The sequence below is a fragment of the Nyctereutes procyonoides genome, unplaced genomic scaffold (assembly GCF_905146905.1).
Source record: "Nyctereutes procyonoides isolate TBG_1078 unplaced genomic scaffold, NYPRO_anot_genome, whole genome shotgun sequence".
In the NCBI taxonomy this organism is placed as follows: Eukaryota; Metazoa; Chordata; class Mammalia; order Carnivora; family Canidae; genus Nyctereutes; species Nyctereutes procyonoides.
In genome coordinates, this window is record NW_026575128.1 from 8,061,507 (window position 1) to 8,081,911 (window position 20,405).

General features: G+C 55.9%; 1 protein-coding gene across 1 annotated transcript in view; it reads left to right on the top strand.

Moving 5' to 3' along the window:
- CSMD2 (CUB and Sushi multiple domains 2) overlaps positions 1–20,405 on the top strand; it is a 437,017-nt gene that overhangs the window by 230,806 nt on the left and 185,806 nt on the right. The window contains 2 exon segments of the mRNA XM_055341473.1: positions 12,891–13,217; positions 16,757–16,951. Coding sequence (XP_055197448.1) covers positions 12,891–13,217; positions 16,757–16,951 — 522 coding nt within the window.

Sequence of the window (20,405 nt, forward strand, 5' to 3'; positions counted from 1 at the left end):
TTCCGGTCCAGCAGGTCTGGGATGCGTCCCAAGCATCGTGGTTCTAAAACCTTTCTAGGTGTAGATGTTAGGTTAGCTCCGCGCCCCACTAATATGGACAGCTACTGCGTCCCAGCTGCTTGCAGGGGAGCCGTGCATGCGTGCTGAGGGGTTTGGTCTCCCGGCAAGACGGCGGCCTCCTGAGGCGAGGGGCTGCGACGTACGTGGCCCTGTGTTGTGAGTCTTGCCAGCCTGAGGCCGCCGAACGTCACCGTGCCAACCATAACGAGGGCGGCAGCAGCGTCCGTCCTCGTGGTCATAAGGCCTCTTTGCATTATTACGGTAATCGATGCGGCCACACAGTGCCCCCGGAATGTAAAGGAAGAAAAGCATCCCAACTGGAGGATTCTCAGAGGACTCCTTGGAGGATCCTAGCCCCGGCGGACTACCAGCCCAGGCCGACTCGGGAACCTGTCCAGCACCAAACCGCAAGCACCGCCGTTCGCAGGGCCCGGTGCAAGTGCTACATTCCCACACCTGGGAGTCCCAGCCCCAGACGGCCTGAGGCCACAGCCCCCTGGGCAGAACGAGCCTGGGAAAACGGAGCTTTAGGAGTGCAACCCTGCCTATGGGGGCGGGGGTGGCCCGTATCCACCCCCCTCGCTTCAGTTTTCACCTGTGGGGTCGCTCCGTCTATGCGCTCCGAGGTCACGTGTGCACTAAGTGGCTTCTTGTGGCCTCCCTGCATCCCTGCTTTCTCCGCCGCGCCGTGTTTGACCACCGTGGAGGACACGCAGGGTTTCACCAGGACGGCGTGGGGCCTGTACCCCCCTCGGTGCCCCTCCTCCGTTCCGTCATCTCACTTGGTCCTAATTACGTCGCCAGCAGCCCCGGGCGTCCCGGGTGTCCTTGGGCTCTATGGCTCCCAGGGAAGGTACCACTCACTTTCCCTGGATCTTTGGCCTTCTAGGAGGTCTTGGGCCACCCTTCTTGGGTTCACAGGTCGTTCTTCCAGCCCTTGCGTACGAAGGCAGTATCCTGGGGAGCTCGGGGAAGATGGGAGGCTGCCATAGGCTACGTGATTAAGTCCTTTCTTGCTCTGGGAGTTAGGTCAGACTCTCCCATAGTCCTAAAGGGGCTCTCTCGGGCCACCCCGAGTTCCCTTGGGTCCCTGGGTGTGCAAGGACATGCAAACACGCTTCCTTATGATCACAGTGAGCAGCCACCAAGTGTTCGTTTCCTGTCTTCAGTGGGTGGTGGTCTAGGGTATGGCTGGGCTCTGGGTGGCCAGGACCATGGCGCATTCTGGGCTCCCCGGCTGAAGGTGCTGGGCCGAAACCGCCCTACAGGAGATGGCGTGGCTCTGTGGCCGGGCTCCAGGGAAGAGGACAGGCCCTTCGGAGCTGTCATAGGTGGAGCCTGCACCCTTTCTTGAATTGTCTGTGCATTAGGGAAGGCTTGGGGTCCAAGGCCGTGTCCCAGCCCCAGAACTCTTTCCCCAGATAACGCCTGTGCTGTTTGGTTGACCAGGATGAAAACCTGCTGACACCGATCTTCTCGGTTGGTCGAGATCTGATGCTGTTGCACAGAAAGAGCCCCATGAGGGTCATTCAGGGATCCTGGGCTCTCAGGCAGCCGAGGGACCTACAACGGTGAGACGCACCCTTGCTTGGCCCTCGAGGAGGACCGAGTCCTCGACCCACTGTTCCACCCTCGTGGCTCAGCTCTTCAGAATCCCAGACAAAACCCAAGATTGACAGGCTAGCCCTCAGTGTAGACCTCTCCGGCACCAGGCCCCCGTCGTACCCCCCGCCTTGTGTCTCCTCCCACTACTTGGCCTTCCCCTGGAAAGTGGCACCAAGCGCAGTTAGCAGCCAAGCCCTCCGTCGGGCCCATAAAGGGGTTTGGTGAGAATGTTCTGGATTTGTAGATGCCCACTCACTCATCGCAGAGGAGAGGGACTAAGGACCGGAGAGCAAAACATGGTCTGGGGTCTTGCTTGGTTGCACAGTGGGCTGTGCCAGGGGAAGGGTGGGGAGGTGCCCGTCCTGCTGCATCCGTGGGCTGCTGAGCCTTGGAGACGGGCTGACCGGGAGCGTCAGCAGCAGGCCTGGCCGACGCCCCATCTCAGACTCGACAAAAATGGGTTGTATCCCTCCCCGCGCCCGGCGGGTACCGTGCTCTGCACTCAGTGCTGAGCTCAGCGCTCAGAGGCGTCGTCACGGGGAGTCTTCACAGCAGAGGTGCGATTTAGAAGTTATTAGTCCCATTTCTTAAAAAAAAAAAAGTTTGGGATCCCTGGGTGGCGCAGCAGTTTGGCGCCTGCCTTTGGCCCAGGGCGCGATCCTGGAGACCCGGGATCGAATCCCACATCGGGCTCCCGGTGCGTGGAGCCTGCTTCTCCCTCTGCCTGTGTCTCTGCCTCTCTCTCTCTCTCTCTCTGTGTGACTATCATAAATTTAAAAAAAAATTTAAAAGAAAGTTTAAAAAAAGTCCCATTTCTACACAAGTAGACATGTAGACGCAGCCTCTCACCCCCCAGCCCCTGCCCCCCCCCCAAAAAGGTGCACAAGTGAAAAATACCAGGCAACCCCACATTTTTCAGGATTAACACGTGTTCCAGTGTGGGAGTACGGGCTTGGCTTGGCTGTGTCTGTTTTTCAAAGAATTCATGATCTGTTTTCGAGGCGAAAGTGAAGCCCCGCGAGTGTAGACGCGGTCTCTTCCCCGGCGCGCATAGTGGGGGCTTTCCTCGTGCTCTGGTCCTCAAGGTTCTAGACCCGTGCAGGGAGTGGCGCTGGCAACAGGAGGCCTCGTCAGCAGCTGACAGGCACGTTGGACCCGCGGTCAGAGCCCGGGTTCGAGGAGGGCACAGCGCCGGGCCTGGTCTACACAGCGGCCTCCATGAAGGGCCCTCAGGTGTAGGAAGCAGCCCACACGTGTTTAGATGCACTTGGGGCCGTTCCAGCGTCTGTCTTCTGTTCTCAAAAGCATCCCATTTGGGCAACGCATTATTGGTACCGTAACCGTGACCCAGCGGACGTTATGCCGAGAAGGACTGGATGCTGAGGGGCTCTCCAGGCCCAGGCCGATGAGGCAGGATGTGACGGGCCTTTCCTACCCGACCCCGCCCCCATGCCACTCACCCCTCACTCACTGCGCCCAGAGTCCCGGGCCCCTTTCCAGTCCTCAGGCTCTCTAAACTCTTTCCTGCCCCAGGGCCTTGGCACCTGCCATCCGCAGTGTTGGAATGTTCGTCAGGGGGCTGGGTGCTTGCACCTGTTGACCGCTGCGTCCCCAGGCCGGCCTTGTCCAGCCACCCTCTCCGACAGGTGGCCCTTCACCTTCTGGGTCCTTCACGTCCCTTCTCGAGCAAGTCCAGAGGTCTCGGTGGGCTGCAACAGCAGACACTGGTTTCTCACTCGGATCCTGTGAGGGCCGCGGGGCCACTGTGGCTCAGGTGGTGGCCGGGCTCTACGTGGCCCTCGCTCCGAGATCCAGGCTGCGGGGCCGTGTGGACAGAGGGCGCGCCGTCCCGGGCGGCAAGCAGGGGCTCGGGACATTAGCGCAGGGCCGCAGCGGGAGGCGGGGACGGACAGACGGGCCACACGGCTCAAGAGAAGTGCTGCTTGACCGAGTTTCCCGGGTGGACGGGAGGAGGGAACGTTCTAGAAAGGAAGCATGACCTGGGCGAGACCGAGTGAGCCTTGCTGTCTGCCCGTGAGTCGCCCGCGCGTGGGAATGTGAGAGGTGGTGGGTGGAGGGGGCTTGCGAGGAGCGTGGTCCCGGGTCTGTGTGCGGGGAGCCTCCGGGGGCCCGTGCGGCCCGAGAAGCTGTGACTCCCGAGGCCCCTCCGGAGCAGCCACTGCAGCGGGACGGGGACCTGAGTCGGCGGGCGGGCCGGGGCTGCGACAGTGCCCAGACAAGGGTGACTGCATGCTTGGCCCCGGGCATCAGGGGACAGGGAGCGGCGGGAGGGGGCGGCGTTCACCCTCGAGGTGCCCCGGGATCCCAAGACCAGGGCTCCAGGTCCCTCCCCGGGGGGGCGGGGGGTGGGAGGGGAGCCCCCAGCACCGCGCAGGGGGCTGAGACGGCACTGAGCCCTGGGAACATTCCAGACCCCAGAATCCCCAGAAACCGCATTTGAGGCAGCGGACTGGGGAGTCCGGGACGGGCCGTGTTTGCTCTAATCCGCCGCGTGGCAGAGTCCCCGCGCCTCTCCACGCTCCGAAGCGTCCGGTTCCCGGGAGCACCGGGTCAGCTTCTCCGCAGCACCCGCGCCCTCCCCCACGGCCCCAACCGAGGCTGGCCACCCTGACCTCCTCTGGGGAGGCGGCCGCCCCATGCCTTGTCCCCTCTGTCACAGCGCCGACTTCGGGGAGCAGAGGGCTTGCTTCGGGGTCTCACCGGCTGCTGCCCCCAGCCGTGCTGGGCACCCTGCTCACTCCTGAGGTGCTCGGGTGGTAGCGACGTCACAAAGGCCGCAGGATGCACAGGCCTGGGGCCCAGAACGGTGGACCCGGGGGGCCGTGGGGGTGCGAGGTGGGAGATGGCCCCCACGGCCTGTGCACATCGGGTGGGGGGGGGCTCGCAGGAGCCTGCGGGCAGCGGCCAGAGCTGTTCTCCCGTGGTGCCGTCCACCTGCGCCCCTCAAGGCCTCGCCTCGCACCTGGCACTGTGCCGCGACCCCAACCCTGGCAGACGCGAGAGCCTCGACCTGCACTGGCCCCTCGTGCTTCTCTCCTTCCGGTGACCAGCCCTGCACCCTGCAGGCCCCGGCGGGGAATGCGGCACGGTGCACATGGGCCTGCGCTCGCCAGAGCGTGTGGCGCACCAAGTGCCCGCGTCCCTGCTGACCCTGCACTCAGACACGCTCATGACCCTGGTCTCCCCGCAGCCTCGGGATCGGGGCCCAGCGTGGGCTGTTGGAGAAGCCTGCTCCGGGGTCTCCCCCGCCCCACCTGCTGGGGCCCTGGCACCTCCTGCGCCCTCCACCCCCCTGCTTGGCCCCCCCCCCCCGTCTGCTCGGCCCTGCCAGCACCTGTTGAACTTCCCGCGGCTTCTCCCCCGAGACGTCAGGCTGTCCCCCACGCCCCGTCACACTGGCGTCTGGTCCCTTCCCACCTGCCCAGTCTGAGCCCGTGTCCCCACACCCGCCACCAACATCACCACCGAGACCCCGAGGGCGGCTTTGTGCCCCCCCCAGGCCGCCCACTGTGCCCCCGCCTGGGGGCCGCCCTCAGGGTCTCCTCCCACCTGGCCTCCGCCTGCCGCCCAGCGTCTCTCCATCCTCCTGCACAGTCCAGGCTGTCTGTCCTTCCCCCGCCGCCTCCCAGTGTCGCCGTGCGTCCCCACGTCCCCGTGGACCAGCTCGACTCCTCAGCTTCCCTCGGCCAGGCCTTGTGCCTGAGGGTGACCTTCCCCGGGACGGACCCCGTATTTGGAGACCATATAGATACCTAACTGTGATGAGCTGCAAACCTCTCTTCTGCGCTTGCTCCTCGGTATTGGGGTTTTGTTTATGGAGACTTCTGAGGCCCCCAAGTTTGTCATTTCTGGGGCCACAACACCACTTCCCACGCGGTTTCTGCTGGGGTGTCCCCCCGAGAGAGCCCTCCTCACCACCGAGACCCTCACACCCCCCGTATCCCTCTTTCCGGTGGCTCCACGGCACGCTGGGCGAGTGCGAGTCTCACCCCCCACCGCCCGTCTGGGGGGACCCTGCGCCCTGTCTTCTCCACCCGCCATTGGCCGCAGGTGAAAGGCAGTCCCTCGCCCTCACCCTCACCCTCGCCCACGGGCTTAGACAGCCGCGCCTGTTTCTGTGCTTTCCCCATGGGAAGCTCGTGCCTGGAGCTCTTCCTGTCGCAGCTTCAGGATATGTCCCGACACCTGAGCGGCAAGGGCTCCTCGGCTGGGGACACAGTAGGTACCTGCCACGGGCTCTGGAGCAGCCCGACTGGCGCCTGCGAGCCCATGGCCCCCGCGCAGCACGAGCCTTGACCACCTGGACTCCCCTCTGCATCCGCGAAACCACGATGGTATCCTCCGCGGGGCTGCAGTCCGGGGCCGGCTGGCCCCCCATCCGCATCAGTCCCCATCCCTTAAGTGGATGTTGGCTCTCGTCACCTGTGTGTCCCCAACACATGCGGTCCTGACCGTTCCAAGGTTTCTGGAAAAAAAAAATGGTGTGAGTTGCACCTGGAGTCGTGTCTGACGCACACAGTGATTGGAGGATAATTGTCACTTTAAGACGTGAGCTCGTCCTCCAAAGACCTAGTGCGTCTCCTGCTTTTAAATGATCTTCTCTAAAAAATAAATAAATAAATAAATGATCTTCTCTGCCTTCCAGGCAGTTTTGTTGTTTTCATGACACGGGCTGTATTTGTTCATTGTTTTAGGACCGAACCTGATTTGCCAACATGATGTTGCATATGGGATTTCTTTTTTATGCGATGGGTATGTTGGTGTGTGAGTAGGTGGGTGTGAATATGTGTATCATATATACTGTTTTAGGGGAATATTCGTATCAAAATTAATTTAAATAGTGAGGCTGTTATGGTGTGTTTAGAGTCTTAAAGCTCTAGCCACGAAACCACCTGCTCCTTAAAGCACATTGCAGTTCCCTCGGGTTTTCCTCTTCACACAAGTTTGGTAATTGAGAATTTGCTAGGAAATTCCATTTTGTCGAGACTTCAGATTTGTCGGTGGGTCACACACGCTGTTCTGTGACTCGCTTACCGCCGTAGCCGCCCTGTCCCATCTCCGCGCATTTGCACCTTCTCTCTCCTTATAGCTTGGGTAGCCCTCGTGGCGACACGTCTTGAGCGAGACGTTTCTTATTTATGTACCTTTTCCATCATTCATTTCTGTTTTTTTTTTAATTTTTATTTTTTTTATTTCTGTTTTTTATCTTTACCAAGTTTACTCTCCCTTCCGTCCTTGATCTAGCTGTTGTTCTCTCTGTAGCTTTTGAGTTCGAACATGCACTTCACTTATTTCTCTATGATTTAATGGTGAATGAGGCTATGAATTTTCTGTGAGCTACAGCTTTGACCTCACATCATCATCATCATTATTATTACTAGTCCGGGTTCACAGATTTCATTTCCTCTTTGAACTCGAGAACTTATTCAAGAAAGAGTTCTGTGAGTTTTCAGGTGATCTGCATAGTCTTCTGTCTTCTTGGAGGGTCAACTTCTAGTGCGTCTGTGCTCGCGGCCCCACACTTCCTGCTTCACGGGGAGGTTTATGCAGATTTCCTCATAGCCTAAGATAAAGTCCATTTCCATAATATTTCATGGACGTTTGTAAGGAGGGTGATGTTCCTTGTTTGGGAGCCACATGGTTTCATATAACACATACACACTTAGAGTGTTTTACAAATCCTCTTTATTTTTACTTACTTTTGATTTCAGATTAGTGTATTTTCCTCCAACTCTTGCACTTTTTTTGCACTTTTTAAAAAAGATTCTATTTATTATTCATGAGAGAGAGAGAGAGAGAGAGACAGGCAGAGACAGGCAGAGGGAGAAGCAGGCTCCACGCAGGGAGCCCAACACAGGATTCGATCGATCCCAGGACCCCAGGGTCATGCACTGGGCTGAAGGCAGCACTAAACTGCTGAGCTACCCAGCATCCCAACTCTTGCACTTTTTAAAAATGGTTTATTTGTTCTGTCTGAAGCATCCTGTCATATCTTCATTTTGGAACGCGTGCCTCATCCACTGCTTAAATGTCACCTTTGGGTTTGGTTTCGCTTTCTCATATGCACCCCCCTCCCTCCCGCCCGCCCCGTAATCGAATTGTCATTTTGAAAGCAGCAAAGACAGCAACAAAAGAGAAGATAGTAAGAGAGGGTTTTTCAACAAGCCCCTTGTGTTTCCTACTCCAGATCATATCAAATAATGATCTGATGTTACACACGGTAATTATGCATACACACCTGTTCATGAGTTTTCCGCCTTCATCGTTTTTCAGAAGTCTGAGCGATGGCAAGCCCTCTGATTTAAAAGTTTCTCCAAGGCTGAGATCCGTGAGCATAATTCCTTCCAAAAAGTGTAGGCACCTTATCTCCGTGTTTTCACCTAGGTGCTTGATAGCGATGAGATGCAGTCACAGCACTTGATGTGTTCATTCTGGACGCGGAGAGGCGAACCGCGCCACCCGAAGCATTCCAAAGTAGCACGCAGCGGGATTTTCCAGAGCGACAACGGTCAGACCTCTGTAGGACAACGCATACTCCCTTCCCCTGCCCTCGTGGCAACAAGTCTAACTTATTTCTAAGTGCATTAAATCGAGCTTAGTGGGGCCGCACTCTTGTTCCATGAGTGTCTGATCATGAGCTTCATCACCTTCCAGGTGCGAGAGGGAGTGTCTCTTGGTGGCTTTCCCGAGGACTCTTGACCCAAAACGAGGTTTGTCCAAGAGTCCGGTGTGACATTACAGCCTCCACGGGTCTGATCCTGAGATTAAGACCCCCTTCGTGGGTGGTTTGCATTTGCCTCCACCAGCCCTTCTGAAACTGTACATTTAGGGTTCCCGGGGGAAGCTTCTAGAACCTGCGGGTGCTCTGGAACCGCTGTGGGAGTCTCCGGAGGCTCAGCGTGGGTGAACTTTGATCCTCGTCTAATGTGAAGTCTGAGCTCTCTTGGCCCCTTCCCTCATGTCACTCTGTGTAAGCCGTGTGTCTTGTTCCAAAATGAGAATTATAGCTTACCGGGCTAGGCTAATCTGTACACGTGTATTGTCATAAATAATGTTTTGTCTCTTGTCTTCTTTTTTTTTTTTTTGAGCATTTACTCTGCATTTCCCCTCTTTATGCTTCCCCGTTGTTCCCTTTGCATTTCATTTTTTGCTAAATTGACTGCATTTCTTTTTCCCCTTTGGTAATTTTGAAGATAAGCTACTTTATAGTCTATTACTAATTACTCTTAACGTCTTTGAAAACATGGTCTAACCTATATTTCTCTAATTAACCACAGAAACTATATAGCAGAGTTTCTTGAAGATGAGGAAATTAGCATATCTCCTTGCTCCAACTTTGTGCTTTCTATCAGCGTCATGTGCAAACCCTGGGGTTTGGGCAGGAGTGATATCTTTTATCTCCTCTTCGAAGGAATATTTGTTACGCTTGCATTCTGTTTTATAACTACGTTTATAGCAATTATTTAGATTCCTTACTATATGGCTCATTTGCTTGTTCCTATTTTTTTATTATTATTATTATTAACCATAACTTTCCCACATTTGAGTTCTTCATTTCGATTCATCTCTTGGTTGGGTAGAAAACACCTGTGAGTGGTTATGTTTTTTTGTTTTTGTTTTTTTAACGAATGTTATGGGAATAACATATTTCTTGAGGTCTGACTCTGTTGTCTTTGCTGTTTAGCCACTTGGCTGGGCCATTCTCTTTTCGCCTCTAAATTATTTAGGAACAGATCTGTACCGTGTCTAAGAGAAATGCATTGAGGGTCATGGCACAATATTTTGTCTTAGTTTCCAAAGCTGACTCAGGTATCCACCTGTTTTTCAGACTTTGGTCAATTCTCTTGCCGGGACGGAGGTGGGGAGGGAGGTGTGGAACAGGATGGGGATGTAAGACACACATATTCATGCCCCATCTTTTTAGACAGTATCCACCATTAAATACAGTTAACCTTTGAACAACATGGCAGTAGGGGTGCCAACCTCTCCCCACCCGACCCTGTTCAGTCAAAAAAAACCCATATATGATTTTTGACTCCCCTGAAACTGAACCACTAATAGCCTACTGCAGACTGAAAGCTTTGCCAATAATGCAAACAGTTGATCAACATGCATTTTGCATGTTACGCACATGATATGTTGTATTCTTACACTGAAGTAAGCTGGAGAAAAGAAAGTGTTATCAAGAAAATCATAAGGAAGAGAAAAAGCATTTACAGTACTGGGCTACATTTATAAAAAAAAAATCCATGCGTAAGTGGACGTGTGCATTTCAAACCTGTGTTGTTCAGGGGTCAACCGTACTCATTGATTCATTCAGCAAGTATTGATTGAGCACCTACAGTGAATGCACCGGGCGTTGTGGGAGCCATTGGGGACTGAGAAGAGTCAAACAGACAAGACCTCTCGTCTCCTGGAGCATGTGTGTATGTGCTGGGGAGAGGGAGGGACAGACCGTAAACGGGTGGCAAGATCGTCTTCAAGGGGGATGGTAACGCTACCGTATGTATACAGCTGCTCAAAACGGTGCTCCTGGAGCTTTACAAGACGGCGACCCACTACAAAGGGGATAAAGAAACAAGAAAACTGTGATGGCGCCATGGTGGTGGAGTGGGGTGGGGACTCGGGATGGCCTTCAAGTCCTCCTCTGCGGCAAATCCGTTGTGCGCACGCTCACGGTGCTTCTGACGGCCTCCCCTCTGAAATCACGGTACTTCTTTTTGCCTCCGATCGACCTCGGTGTGGTCCTACCCGTAGGCAGGTCTTGTGATTTTGCCCCCTGGTCTTCGAGGTCGTTGGCTTTGTTGAGTTAGGATTCCCCACGATCTGCATTACGCTCACAGCTGGAGACAGCATGGCCCTGTGGGGGCACCCTAGAGCCCCCCACGCCTGCGCTAATGTGAGGGTCAGGAGTTGACAGGTCGATACTCCGCAAATTCTAGGAACAGCCCATGGACTCCAGTTTTTGGCCCGGTGGGTAGTACTGTTCTCATAAGGGGATGTTAACGGGTGCTGAGAGCTTGGCCCCTGGAATCAGATGGACTTGAACCTGCTGTTGCCATTGACTGACCAAGCAACCCCGGCAAATTACTTAACCTCTGCGTGCCTTGGTGTCTTTGTCTGTAAAATGGGCTACCTACCAAATAGTGTAACTGACTAACAGATGACCGTGCTCGGAACAGGGCCTGCGCTTGGTCGTCATCATTCACGTATCACCACGATCACTATTAACCATATGTTGTGTTGCCTGAAGGCTTTGTCACGTCCATCTCTCCCCTTGGCCCAGACTCTCTATTCCTCCAAAACAGGGGAGATGGCGGGAACACGACTGGCTGTGTCTTAGGGGCCAGGTTCACTTCGCAGAGTCGGATGGGACGGCTTTGAGTAGCAGGCGGGGAAGGGGATTCCTGATGTAGAAAAGGGGAAGATGGGTCGAGTCAAGGGAAGAAAGGAGCAGCTCAGCATAAGGAGCCACCAATTCCTTTGTTGCATGCGTGTGCTTTTTTTGCAAGCATGATTTCATGATCATTTTTTTCACCTTAGCTTCATTATAATTAATAAGCCAAATATTGTGCTCACTTAAGTTTTCAGTATCATTAACACCCAACATCAATATAAATGTCATAAGGGGACTTAGGTATTTGCGCATATTAGTTTTTACCCTCTTTATACTTTTACATTTGAAAGTATTTAGTACTATATGTTGGCAAATTGAACACCCATAAAAAATAAATTTATAAATAAAATAAATAAATAAAAGTGTTTTGTAGAAGCCTATATCATTTTTGCAGTCAGAAAAATTAAACACTGTTTTCATCTTGAAAAAGTATTACCCCAAAACCTATTACCCGAAAACAATTTTTATTCAGGGGCTCATGTCCAGCCTTTATCCACATGTAAATAAATGTGTAATAGCTGTAATTGGAAGTATACATATAATTTTATGATCTACTGTTTTACTTAAAGTGATGCTTAACGCTCTTTTTTCTGCAGGGTCGTATTTATCACTTTAATGATTTCGTTCAAACCCCATCACGTTAAAGGCTATAATTTACCTCGTGTTATTAGGCTGGCATATAGGTAGTTCACATTTTTTTTTCCTCTGTAATGAAATCATGTCACTATAAACATCTTTGTCCATGTGGCTCTTTTTCTTTTGAATTAGTTCCTAGAGATTCCTGGGTCAGAATATTTGAATATATATTGAATATATATATTCAAAAACTATTTGAATAGTTTTGTGGCTATTGATAAGAATTCACCTACTCCCTTCCAAAAGGATTATATCAGCTTTACTCTGCAACTGGCAATAAATACCTAGGAGTTTCCGCGAAGCCTCCACAATATTGGGCTGTATATTTTTTCTTAATTTTTTTTTACTAGTGAAATGCACAGTGTTTTTGTAGTCATTCTATTTTTTCTCCCACGAATCCCATGAGCCTACCCTCTGCTCATCTTGCTAATGTTCTTTTTTTTATTTATTTTATTTTTTTTAATTTATTTTTTTCTTGCTGATGTTCTTTTTTTTTTTTTTTTCTTTTCTTTTTCTTGCTGATGTTCTTAAACAATTCCAAAAGCTCTACTTTAACATTGGTATTTACCGCTTGGCCATATTGGTTGCGGTCGGGGGGGGGGGGGGGTGTTTCATTCTATTGTTTTTCCCTTTTAATTTTGGTTCAGCGCTTGCTTGTTTGCTTGCTACTCCATGTATATAGCACATCCCTTGCCTAAACCTCCCCCGGGGGCCTGTTAGTCACTGGCATGAAAAGGGTTTTAAAGTAAGGGGTTTCAGAGGAGTGTGTCCTTAGGGCAAAGCAGGAGGGAGGCCAGGAAGTGGGTAGGCCCGTGGGGACGGGACGGGCCAGCCTCACGCCTCCCCCAGGTTCCTCCAAGGCTTTGGTCTCTGGAAGACAGTTGCCCAGCACCCCCGTGCGTCGTTCCGTAGCTTTGAGGCTGCCTGAATCCCGCGGGCACACCTGTCGTCCCATTTAGAGACCTGGGCCCGACGTGCCCTGCCCCCCGCTACCCTGGAGACCGTGTCCGCCGAGGACCCAGCAGGCCTCCTGCCCAGCGCCCAGCACCCAGCGCCCAGCACCCAGTGCCCAGCCAGGCCGCCCGACCCCGGTGTCGCGTTTCTTCCTTGCTCGTTAGGCCCAACAGGTGCCCCTGGGCGCTCCCTGACCTCCCCTGCTCCTCTCTTGCAGTTTCCTGCTTCTTCAACTTCACCAGCCCGTCTGGGGTCGTCCTGTCACCGAACTACCCCGAGGACTACGGCAACCACCTCCACTGCGTCTGGCTCATCCTGGCCCGGCCCGAGAGCCGCATTCACCTGGCCTTCAACGACATCGACGTGGAACCCCAGTTTGACTTCCTGGTCATCAAGGATGGAGCGACGGCCGAGGCCCCGGTCCTGGGCACCTTCTCAGGAAACCAGCTCCCCTCCTCCATCACAAGCAGCGGCCACGTGGCCCGTCTCGAGTTCCAGACCGACCACTCCACGGGGAAGAGGGGCTTCAACATCACCTTCACCAGTGAGTCCCTGCATGGTCGACTGGCGCCCCCAGGGAGGAGCACGATGAGAGGGGCCCGGAGCCGAGGGCTAGGCAGGGTCACATGATCAGAAACCAGAAAGCGCTGGCTGCTGGCCGGGGTGCTTTTCCTCGGATTCCCTCTCTTTTGAGCATTTGCTTCTTGTAGGTGTGGCATGTAAGGTCCAGCCTGGGCCCTTGCTGCTCCCTCCTCCCTCCCCCTCCTGGAGGGCAGCTGTGTCACCTGTCTTCATCGCCCACCTCCCTCAAGGTGCCCTCCCCTCCCCCGCTCCTTGAACACCTGCTTACGGTTGACATTGGGTGTCCCCAGTGGGGCTCGCGCTCTGCTTGGCCCAGTTCCCACCCAGGAGTCGAATCAAGAGCAAAGGTCTGCAGCGGCGGCGTTTCTGCTTGGATCTGAGGCTTAATTAGCTGTGTTATTGGGGCACTTCCCTGTTGCCTTCTCGGGGCCACAGTCCAAAACCCGTCCCCTCCCAGTTTCAACCCTGGGCCGCTTCCTAGAAGCAGCCTGAAGCTAAGTGCTAATCCTTTTCATTCCTGTGTCTCCTGGGACCGTAGCGAGGAGGGGGGTGCGGGGCCGAGAAGCAGCAAGACTGCCAAGGTAGCAGCAGGTGCGGTGCTCGTGGGTCATGAGGAGCCGTGGACCGCGCGAGCTCAGCCAATGCCGAGCAGGCGGGTGGGGCTGAGGCTGCACCTGCCAGGCAGGTCCGCGGATCTTCTCCGGGGGCCGCCGTGAGATGCGAGCGCCCACTTCGCATCCCGCCCCATGCACAAACACGCATGGAGCCTGGCACCTCCCCACACAACTGGGTCCCCAGGCCCTCGGTGAGCTGGGGCCGTTGGGGACCTCGGGTCCCAGGGCACCGCCCAAGCTGGAGCCGCTTCCCAGCATCCCTTCCACACCTTGAGGAACACAAGCACACTTGCTAGCAACAATCTCAGGGCGTGCCTCTTCCCAGGACACCTGCCCCCACCGCCCACAGGAAGAGGACGCAGGGCCCAGGCCCACGGCACCGCCTTCCCAGGCTCGCACTGCCGCTCCAGCCTCCAGCTCATCCACATGTGCTTGCTGCACGTGAGATCGTGAGCCCTGGACAGCTGGGGGCTTGCGTGCTTGCCTCCGTGTCCCTGTGGCCAGCACAGAGTCTGGACCCGCTAAGGATCGGCAAGTGCTCGCCCGAGAGCTCCGTGAGTGACCGATGCCCTTTCTCCCCGCCCAACCCGGTGGGAGGCAGGAAGAGGAGGGGTGAGAGGCATCCCAGGGACGGTGAGGGCTGGCCACCCCGTAGGCTCAGTGCAGGTGCACACGGCAGTGGTGAGCCGGGGACAGGACTAGCTACTGTGTCCCGCCAAGGGCCCACTTTCCAGAAAGCAGCCGGCGCTGAGTCCTTGGTGGAGGCCGGACGGAGAGGCAGCAGGCAGGGACCTGACCCAAGGGAGGATTCCTCCCCAGGGCTTCTCCGCTCCTGAAAAAATGACACACGTGCAACACATACACACGGTGCAAACAGGGCATGTCAAAGAACAAGTATTAATTAGGCCCCGGATCCCCCCCACCGCTGCCCCCAGGGATGATTCTCGCCAGACTTTGCTGTTTCCAGAGATAGTTGGGTGCATAAATAGACATAATTGCTTTACACTTGGCCCCGTTGCTAAATCAGAATACCCAAGGGGATGAGGCCCTGAAACGAACATGTTTGGAGTGTTTAGAGCTGATGCCAGTGTAGCAGGTGCTGCAGGAGTCCACGGGCAGGTGTCGGGGGACAGACCTGAGGCTCTTTGGTCACACGCGGCCGACAATCATGTGGGCCGAGCTTCAGTCAGCGCCACGTGGTGGCCCCCCTCCCAGAAGCCCCTCCGCTGCAAGACAGCACGGGCTGCTCCCCGTCGTGCTCGCTTGAGGTCAGCACCCTGGTAACAAGGACCAGTGATCCCATTGCATGCCCAGAGCTCTGGGCAAAGCAGGTCCTTCCTCCTTGTGGGGCGTTTGAGCGATGATGTGGGCGGCTGCCGCCCCCAGCACCCGGCGCAGCCGTACCCCGTGGACGTCCCTGCAGGCCGCCCCGCACAGATTCAGGAGCCAGGCTCGGCCTGCCCCTTCCGCACGCCGGGAAACTGCGGCTTGGAAAGGCGCACGGGTATTAAATCCTTGACTTAGAGCCTTTGCCCCCGACATTGGACGTGGCTCCATAGTCCCTCGTGGCCCCAAGCACCGCCCTGCTTCCGCGGCGTCTCTCGAAACGTCAGGCAGCCTCCCGGCCATCGGCCCCCGTGAAGGAAGCTGGGGCCCAAGTGTGGGGGCGCCCGCCCAGCTCCACAGGGGATCATCACCTCATTGCCACATCAGAGGCCCCCGCGCTGGCCTCCACTGGGAAGGACGCCTGGGCCTGAGGGGCTCTTGCCTCCAGCAAGACCCAGCAGCCTCTGAGGCCTTTGTGTCCCTGGTTGTGCACGTGTTTCAACCACTAGGGGATTTCGGAGGCTTGCAAACGGGTGTGCCTGCCCAGCCAGGGCGCCCGGTCCCCCGGGGGGCTCCGTCCTCGCGACAGCAGGGATGCACGGGGCGTGTGCCTTGGAGGCTGACACTCCAGAACCTGGCGCCCCTGGGGAGGGCGGGCTGGGGACATGCTCCGTAGAGGCAGAGCGGGCCTGGGAGGAAGGCAGGGGATTCATACCGCGGAGTCCTTACCATCTGTCAGGCGCCATCCCAAACATCCTCCACTGTAGGATTCATACCAACTTTCCTTTTATTTCTGTCCCAAAATGACCCTGCCAGGGAAGTACGGTCCCCACTTTATAGGTCGGGAAACAGGCTCAGCGCAATTACATAAGTTGCCCAGAACCGTGTACTGAATAAGAGGCAAAGCCCAGTGAAACCCGCACGTGCCCTCCCTCCTGTGCCTCGTGCCCCTGCGTCGTCGCTTGTCTGGATGGGTGAGAGGCAGCCTGACGGCCGCGAGGAGATGAAGGGAATGGCTTCCGACAGGCTGGGGGCCAGGGCACCTGCTTTCTGATGCTTAGTGTCTATTAGTGTCACAGGACTCAGAGTCCAGCTCATCTGCAACATAAATGACCCCATAACTGTCTGCGGTTAGGGCAGCGCGGAGTGCATGTGACAGTAGGAGGCCGCCCGGCTCCTAAGCCACTTGGAGCCTCAGTTTCCTCATTTGTAGCCTGGGGTCATCGTGCCGACCTCATGGAGTCGTGCAGGCTGTGAATGAGCTGACGTGGGATGCACTTGGCCCCGTGCCTGGTCCCGGGATGCTCGTTGGGACCAAGTGGGACTGGGTGCTCGTGACGGCGGGAGAGCCAGTGTGTCAGTGCCCTGCTCTCTGCCCAGGGCGGCTCCGGGTCCCGGGCTCTCTGGTTCCAGGGCACCTGCCCCGCCTCCAGCACGGCGGGTCCTTGTGGAAGTGGCGGGGGGGCCTGGGGCTGGGCTTAGAAGCTCACTTTCTCTGGGGGTGGGGGGGCCCATCTGCGCACCAGCCTTCCTAATCACACCCTGACCCCCTTCCACACAGCCTTCCGACACAACGAGTGCCCTGACCCTGGCGTGCCAGTGAATGGCAAGCGGTTTGGGGACAGCCTCCAGCTGGGAAGCTCCATCTCCTTCCTGTGTGACGAAGGCTTCCTCGGGACCCAGGGCTCAGAGACCATCACCTGCATCCTGAAGGAGGGCAGCGTGGTCTGGAACAGTGCTGTGCTGCGCTGTGAAGGTACGTGCGGGCCGGGGCTCGCCGCAGACTCTGCAGAGGCCCGAGAGGGCTGTCCGCATGGCCCTTCCCCCCTCCCAGGCCCCGGGCGGCCGTCTCACCCTCACCGGGGGTGGCAGGGCTCTGTGGAATGACTTAGCATAGAAATTTGCATTGTAACTGGAGGAATGCTGGTTTGAGGCCATCAGGCATGAGGACGCCTCTTCTCTCAACGGAGAGCCCTCTCCGAAACCCCGCTTCCAGCTCCTGCCCAGGGGAGCTCTGTGAGCCCAAAGCGTTGGCAGCACTGCACAGGCTCAAGGCTTTCAGGCTGCCTGGCACTCTCTCCTCCACGTGCCAAGCACCCGGGCCAGCGTGTGGGAAGGCCAGGAGAACGAGCGGGGGAGCCGCACAGCACACCCCGCCCGGAGCTAACGGGTGGGAGGAGGATGAGGGGGGACCACTGACCACTCGGTGCGTGTGGCAGAGTGTCTGAGTGCAGGTGGGCTCTCAAGCCCCCGGGCAGAGGCTGGAATCCTGGCAGGTCACCTTCTCCCTCTGAGCCCCTGTCTGCTCCAGCTGAAAGCAGAGGGAGTGATAAGAACAAGGTATAAAGGGCAGTTCCTGGTGTAAAGTGAGTTCCCAGAGGGTTTGCTGTGCTGCTGCTGGGTTGGAAGCTCCTGGGGTTAGGGCTCCTCCTTGGCCTCACAGCCACAGCTGGCAAATGGTTAGACACTTAGATGCTTGCTTGGTACTGGTTGGTGAGTTACTGGATGGAAGGATGGAAGGATGGATGGATGGATGGATGGATGGATGGATGGATGGATGGAAGGAAGGTTGGATGGATGGAAGGAAGGAAGGTTGGATAGATGGATGGATGGAAGAAAGGATGGAAGGAAGGGTGGAAGGAAGGAAGGTTGGATGGATGGAAGGAAGGTTGGATGGATGGATGGATGGATGGATGGAAGGAAGGTTGGATGGAAGGATGGATGGATGGAAGAAAGGATGGAAGGAAGGAAGGAAGGAAGGAAGGAAGGAAGGAAGGAAGGAAGGTTGGATGGATGGAAGGAAGGTTGGATGGATGGATGGATGGATGGATGGATGGATGGAAGGTTGGATGGAAGGATGGATGGATGGAAGGAAGGTTGTATAGAAGGAAGGAAGGATGGATGGATGGAAGGAAGGATGGATGGATGGATGGATGGATGGATGGATGGATGGAAGGAAGAAAGGATGGAAGGTTGGATGGATGGAAGGAAAGATGGATGGATGGATGGATGGATGGATGGATGGATGGATGGACAGAAAGAAGGAAGGAAGTTTGGATGGAAGGATGGATGGATGGAGGATGGTTGGATGGATGGATGGAAGGTTGGATGGATGGAAGGAAGGAAGGAAGGAAGGAAGGAAGGAAGGAAGGACGGAAGGTTGGGTGGATGGGTGAAAGACCTTAAAATATTTGTTCTAGGTTAGTCCCTCCTAATGGCCTCCAGAGCCTGACCTCCCCCTGCACCGACTGTCCTTTGCCTCCACCCTGGTGTTTACCCTCTGAGTCGCCCCGGGCAAATGACTTGGCCCCTTCGTGCCCCAGCTGCCCCATCTATAAAGTGTAGCCTGGCCACAGGGTCATTGTGGGCATGCACTGTCCTTGGAGCCGTGGAGCCGTGTCTGGCAGGGAGGCAACATTCAGTAGTGTTGGCCATGAGGATTATTTTAACCCAGATTTTAACCATTACTTCATCGGACCCGTCAGATAAGTACTGCTCCACTTTGGGGGTTGGGTGGTGCTCGTCCATCCTTCCGGGCACCTGCCTCAGTCCTGCCCTGAGCAGACGGCTTTTCCCCCCGACGTTCCCACAGTGAGGTCCACACAGTCTCGCTGCTATTTTCTCCAGTGGAGTGACCTTTTTTGGAAATGACCAAAGCTTTAGAGTCAGAGAAACAAGGTGAAAGTCATAGCTTCACGCCTTCCCAGCCGTGGAACTAGGAGGTGACATCAACCCATCCTGGCAACAGTGGGGTAGCGGTGCGTGCGGGTTGGGACTGCTTGCGGGTGAGGCACAGCCTCTGCCAAGCCCCCGTGCAGAGTCCAGGTCTGGAGGACTGTCCACCTCTCCTTCAGGCGCCCTCATCCTCCCTCATCCTCCCTCATCCTCCCTCATCCTCCCTTCCGACGTCTGTGGTTGGCCTCTCCTTGGCCCGCCCCTCTAGGACACCTGCTGTCTCTCCTCAGCAGACCCTTCCCTTCTCCTAATTCCTTTTGTTCTTCAGGGGCCACTGCTGGGCCGCTCTCTTGGACACTTGGTCCCCAGTCATTTCATCTTTCCTGACCAGCTCCGTGACCTCTAGTCCTGTCTCCCCACCCAGTTCCCCGGGGGGGGGGCGGGAGCCCAGGCTCCCAGTGTCCCCAAGGCTGCGGGGGCCCCATCCTCATGGACTGACCAGCACCCGCCCCTGCACCAGGGCTTGGAAGCTGCAGACTGCACCCTCTGCGCGGCCTGCCCTCCTGGAGTGGGTGCTCCTTGAGCCCAGAGCTGCTGGTGCGTGGGGGCCCCGAGGCTGTGCGGGCATGCCCGACAGGACTAGACCCACTGTTTCACGGGCAAGATCCTGATTTGGGAACTAAAAGGGCCCCTTCTCTCCCTCGGGTAGGTGGGGGCGGGTGGGGGAGTGCCGAGATTGGAGCGCATCAGATGCAGGGAGCACCCCAAGCTCCGCACAGGGACGAGCCTGCTGTTTCCTCCGGGGGGCTGGCGGCTCGCTGGCTGCCGGCCTGGTTGTCAGGGACCCAGGTAGCAGCATATGGGGGGGGGGGCAGAGCGAGAGACCCCAGCTCGGGTGGTCAATCCCGGGGCAGTTGGGATGGAGAAGCCCCTGAGGACATGCCCCCCCCCCCCCCCGGGGCTCCTCTCCCCCGTGTCCCAGCCCCGGGAGAAGCCTGCTTTGTAATCAGCATCTTTTGTCTCTTTTCCATTTTTTTTCTCGTTGTGTTTTTGATTAAGTGTCCCCACCTTGTGGACAATTAAATGCAAAAGCTAATGGTCTTTAAAAAAAAAAATCTTTTAATATATGCTAAGAGCCACTTAGCTTCTAAGAGGCTCTAATGGGACAAGGGAGAAAATGGCATCTTCCCCTAAATTTAGAAAGAAGGACAATCATCCGGTTGCTCTACGGTAAAGTCGGCGAACTTTTTCTTAAAGGGCCAGATGAGAGGTGTCCTGGGCTTCGGGGCCGGAGGGGCCTCTACTCAGGTAGACGGTACCTAAGTGGACGGGCCGGATTTGGCCCCCAGGCTGCCCCCGGGTGTCTCTAATAGATAAATTTCTTAAAAAAAAAAAAAAGCAGGTTTTGACTTTTCCCGTCCCGGTAGAAAATTAAAACAAAAGGAAGTGTATTGTCTGTGGCAAAAGACCAAGAAGACAGGACCCCACATGGAAGCATCAGAAATTGGCACCATAAAACAGAATGACAGCGGTGA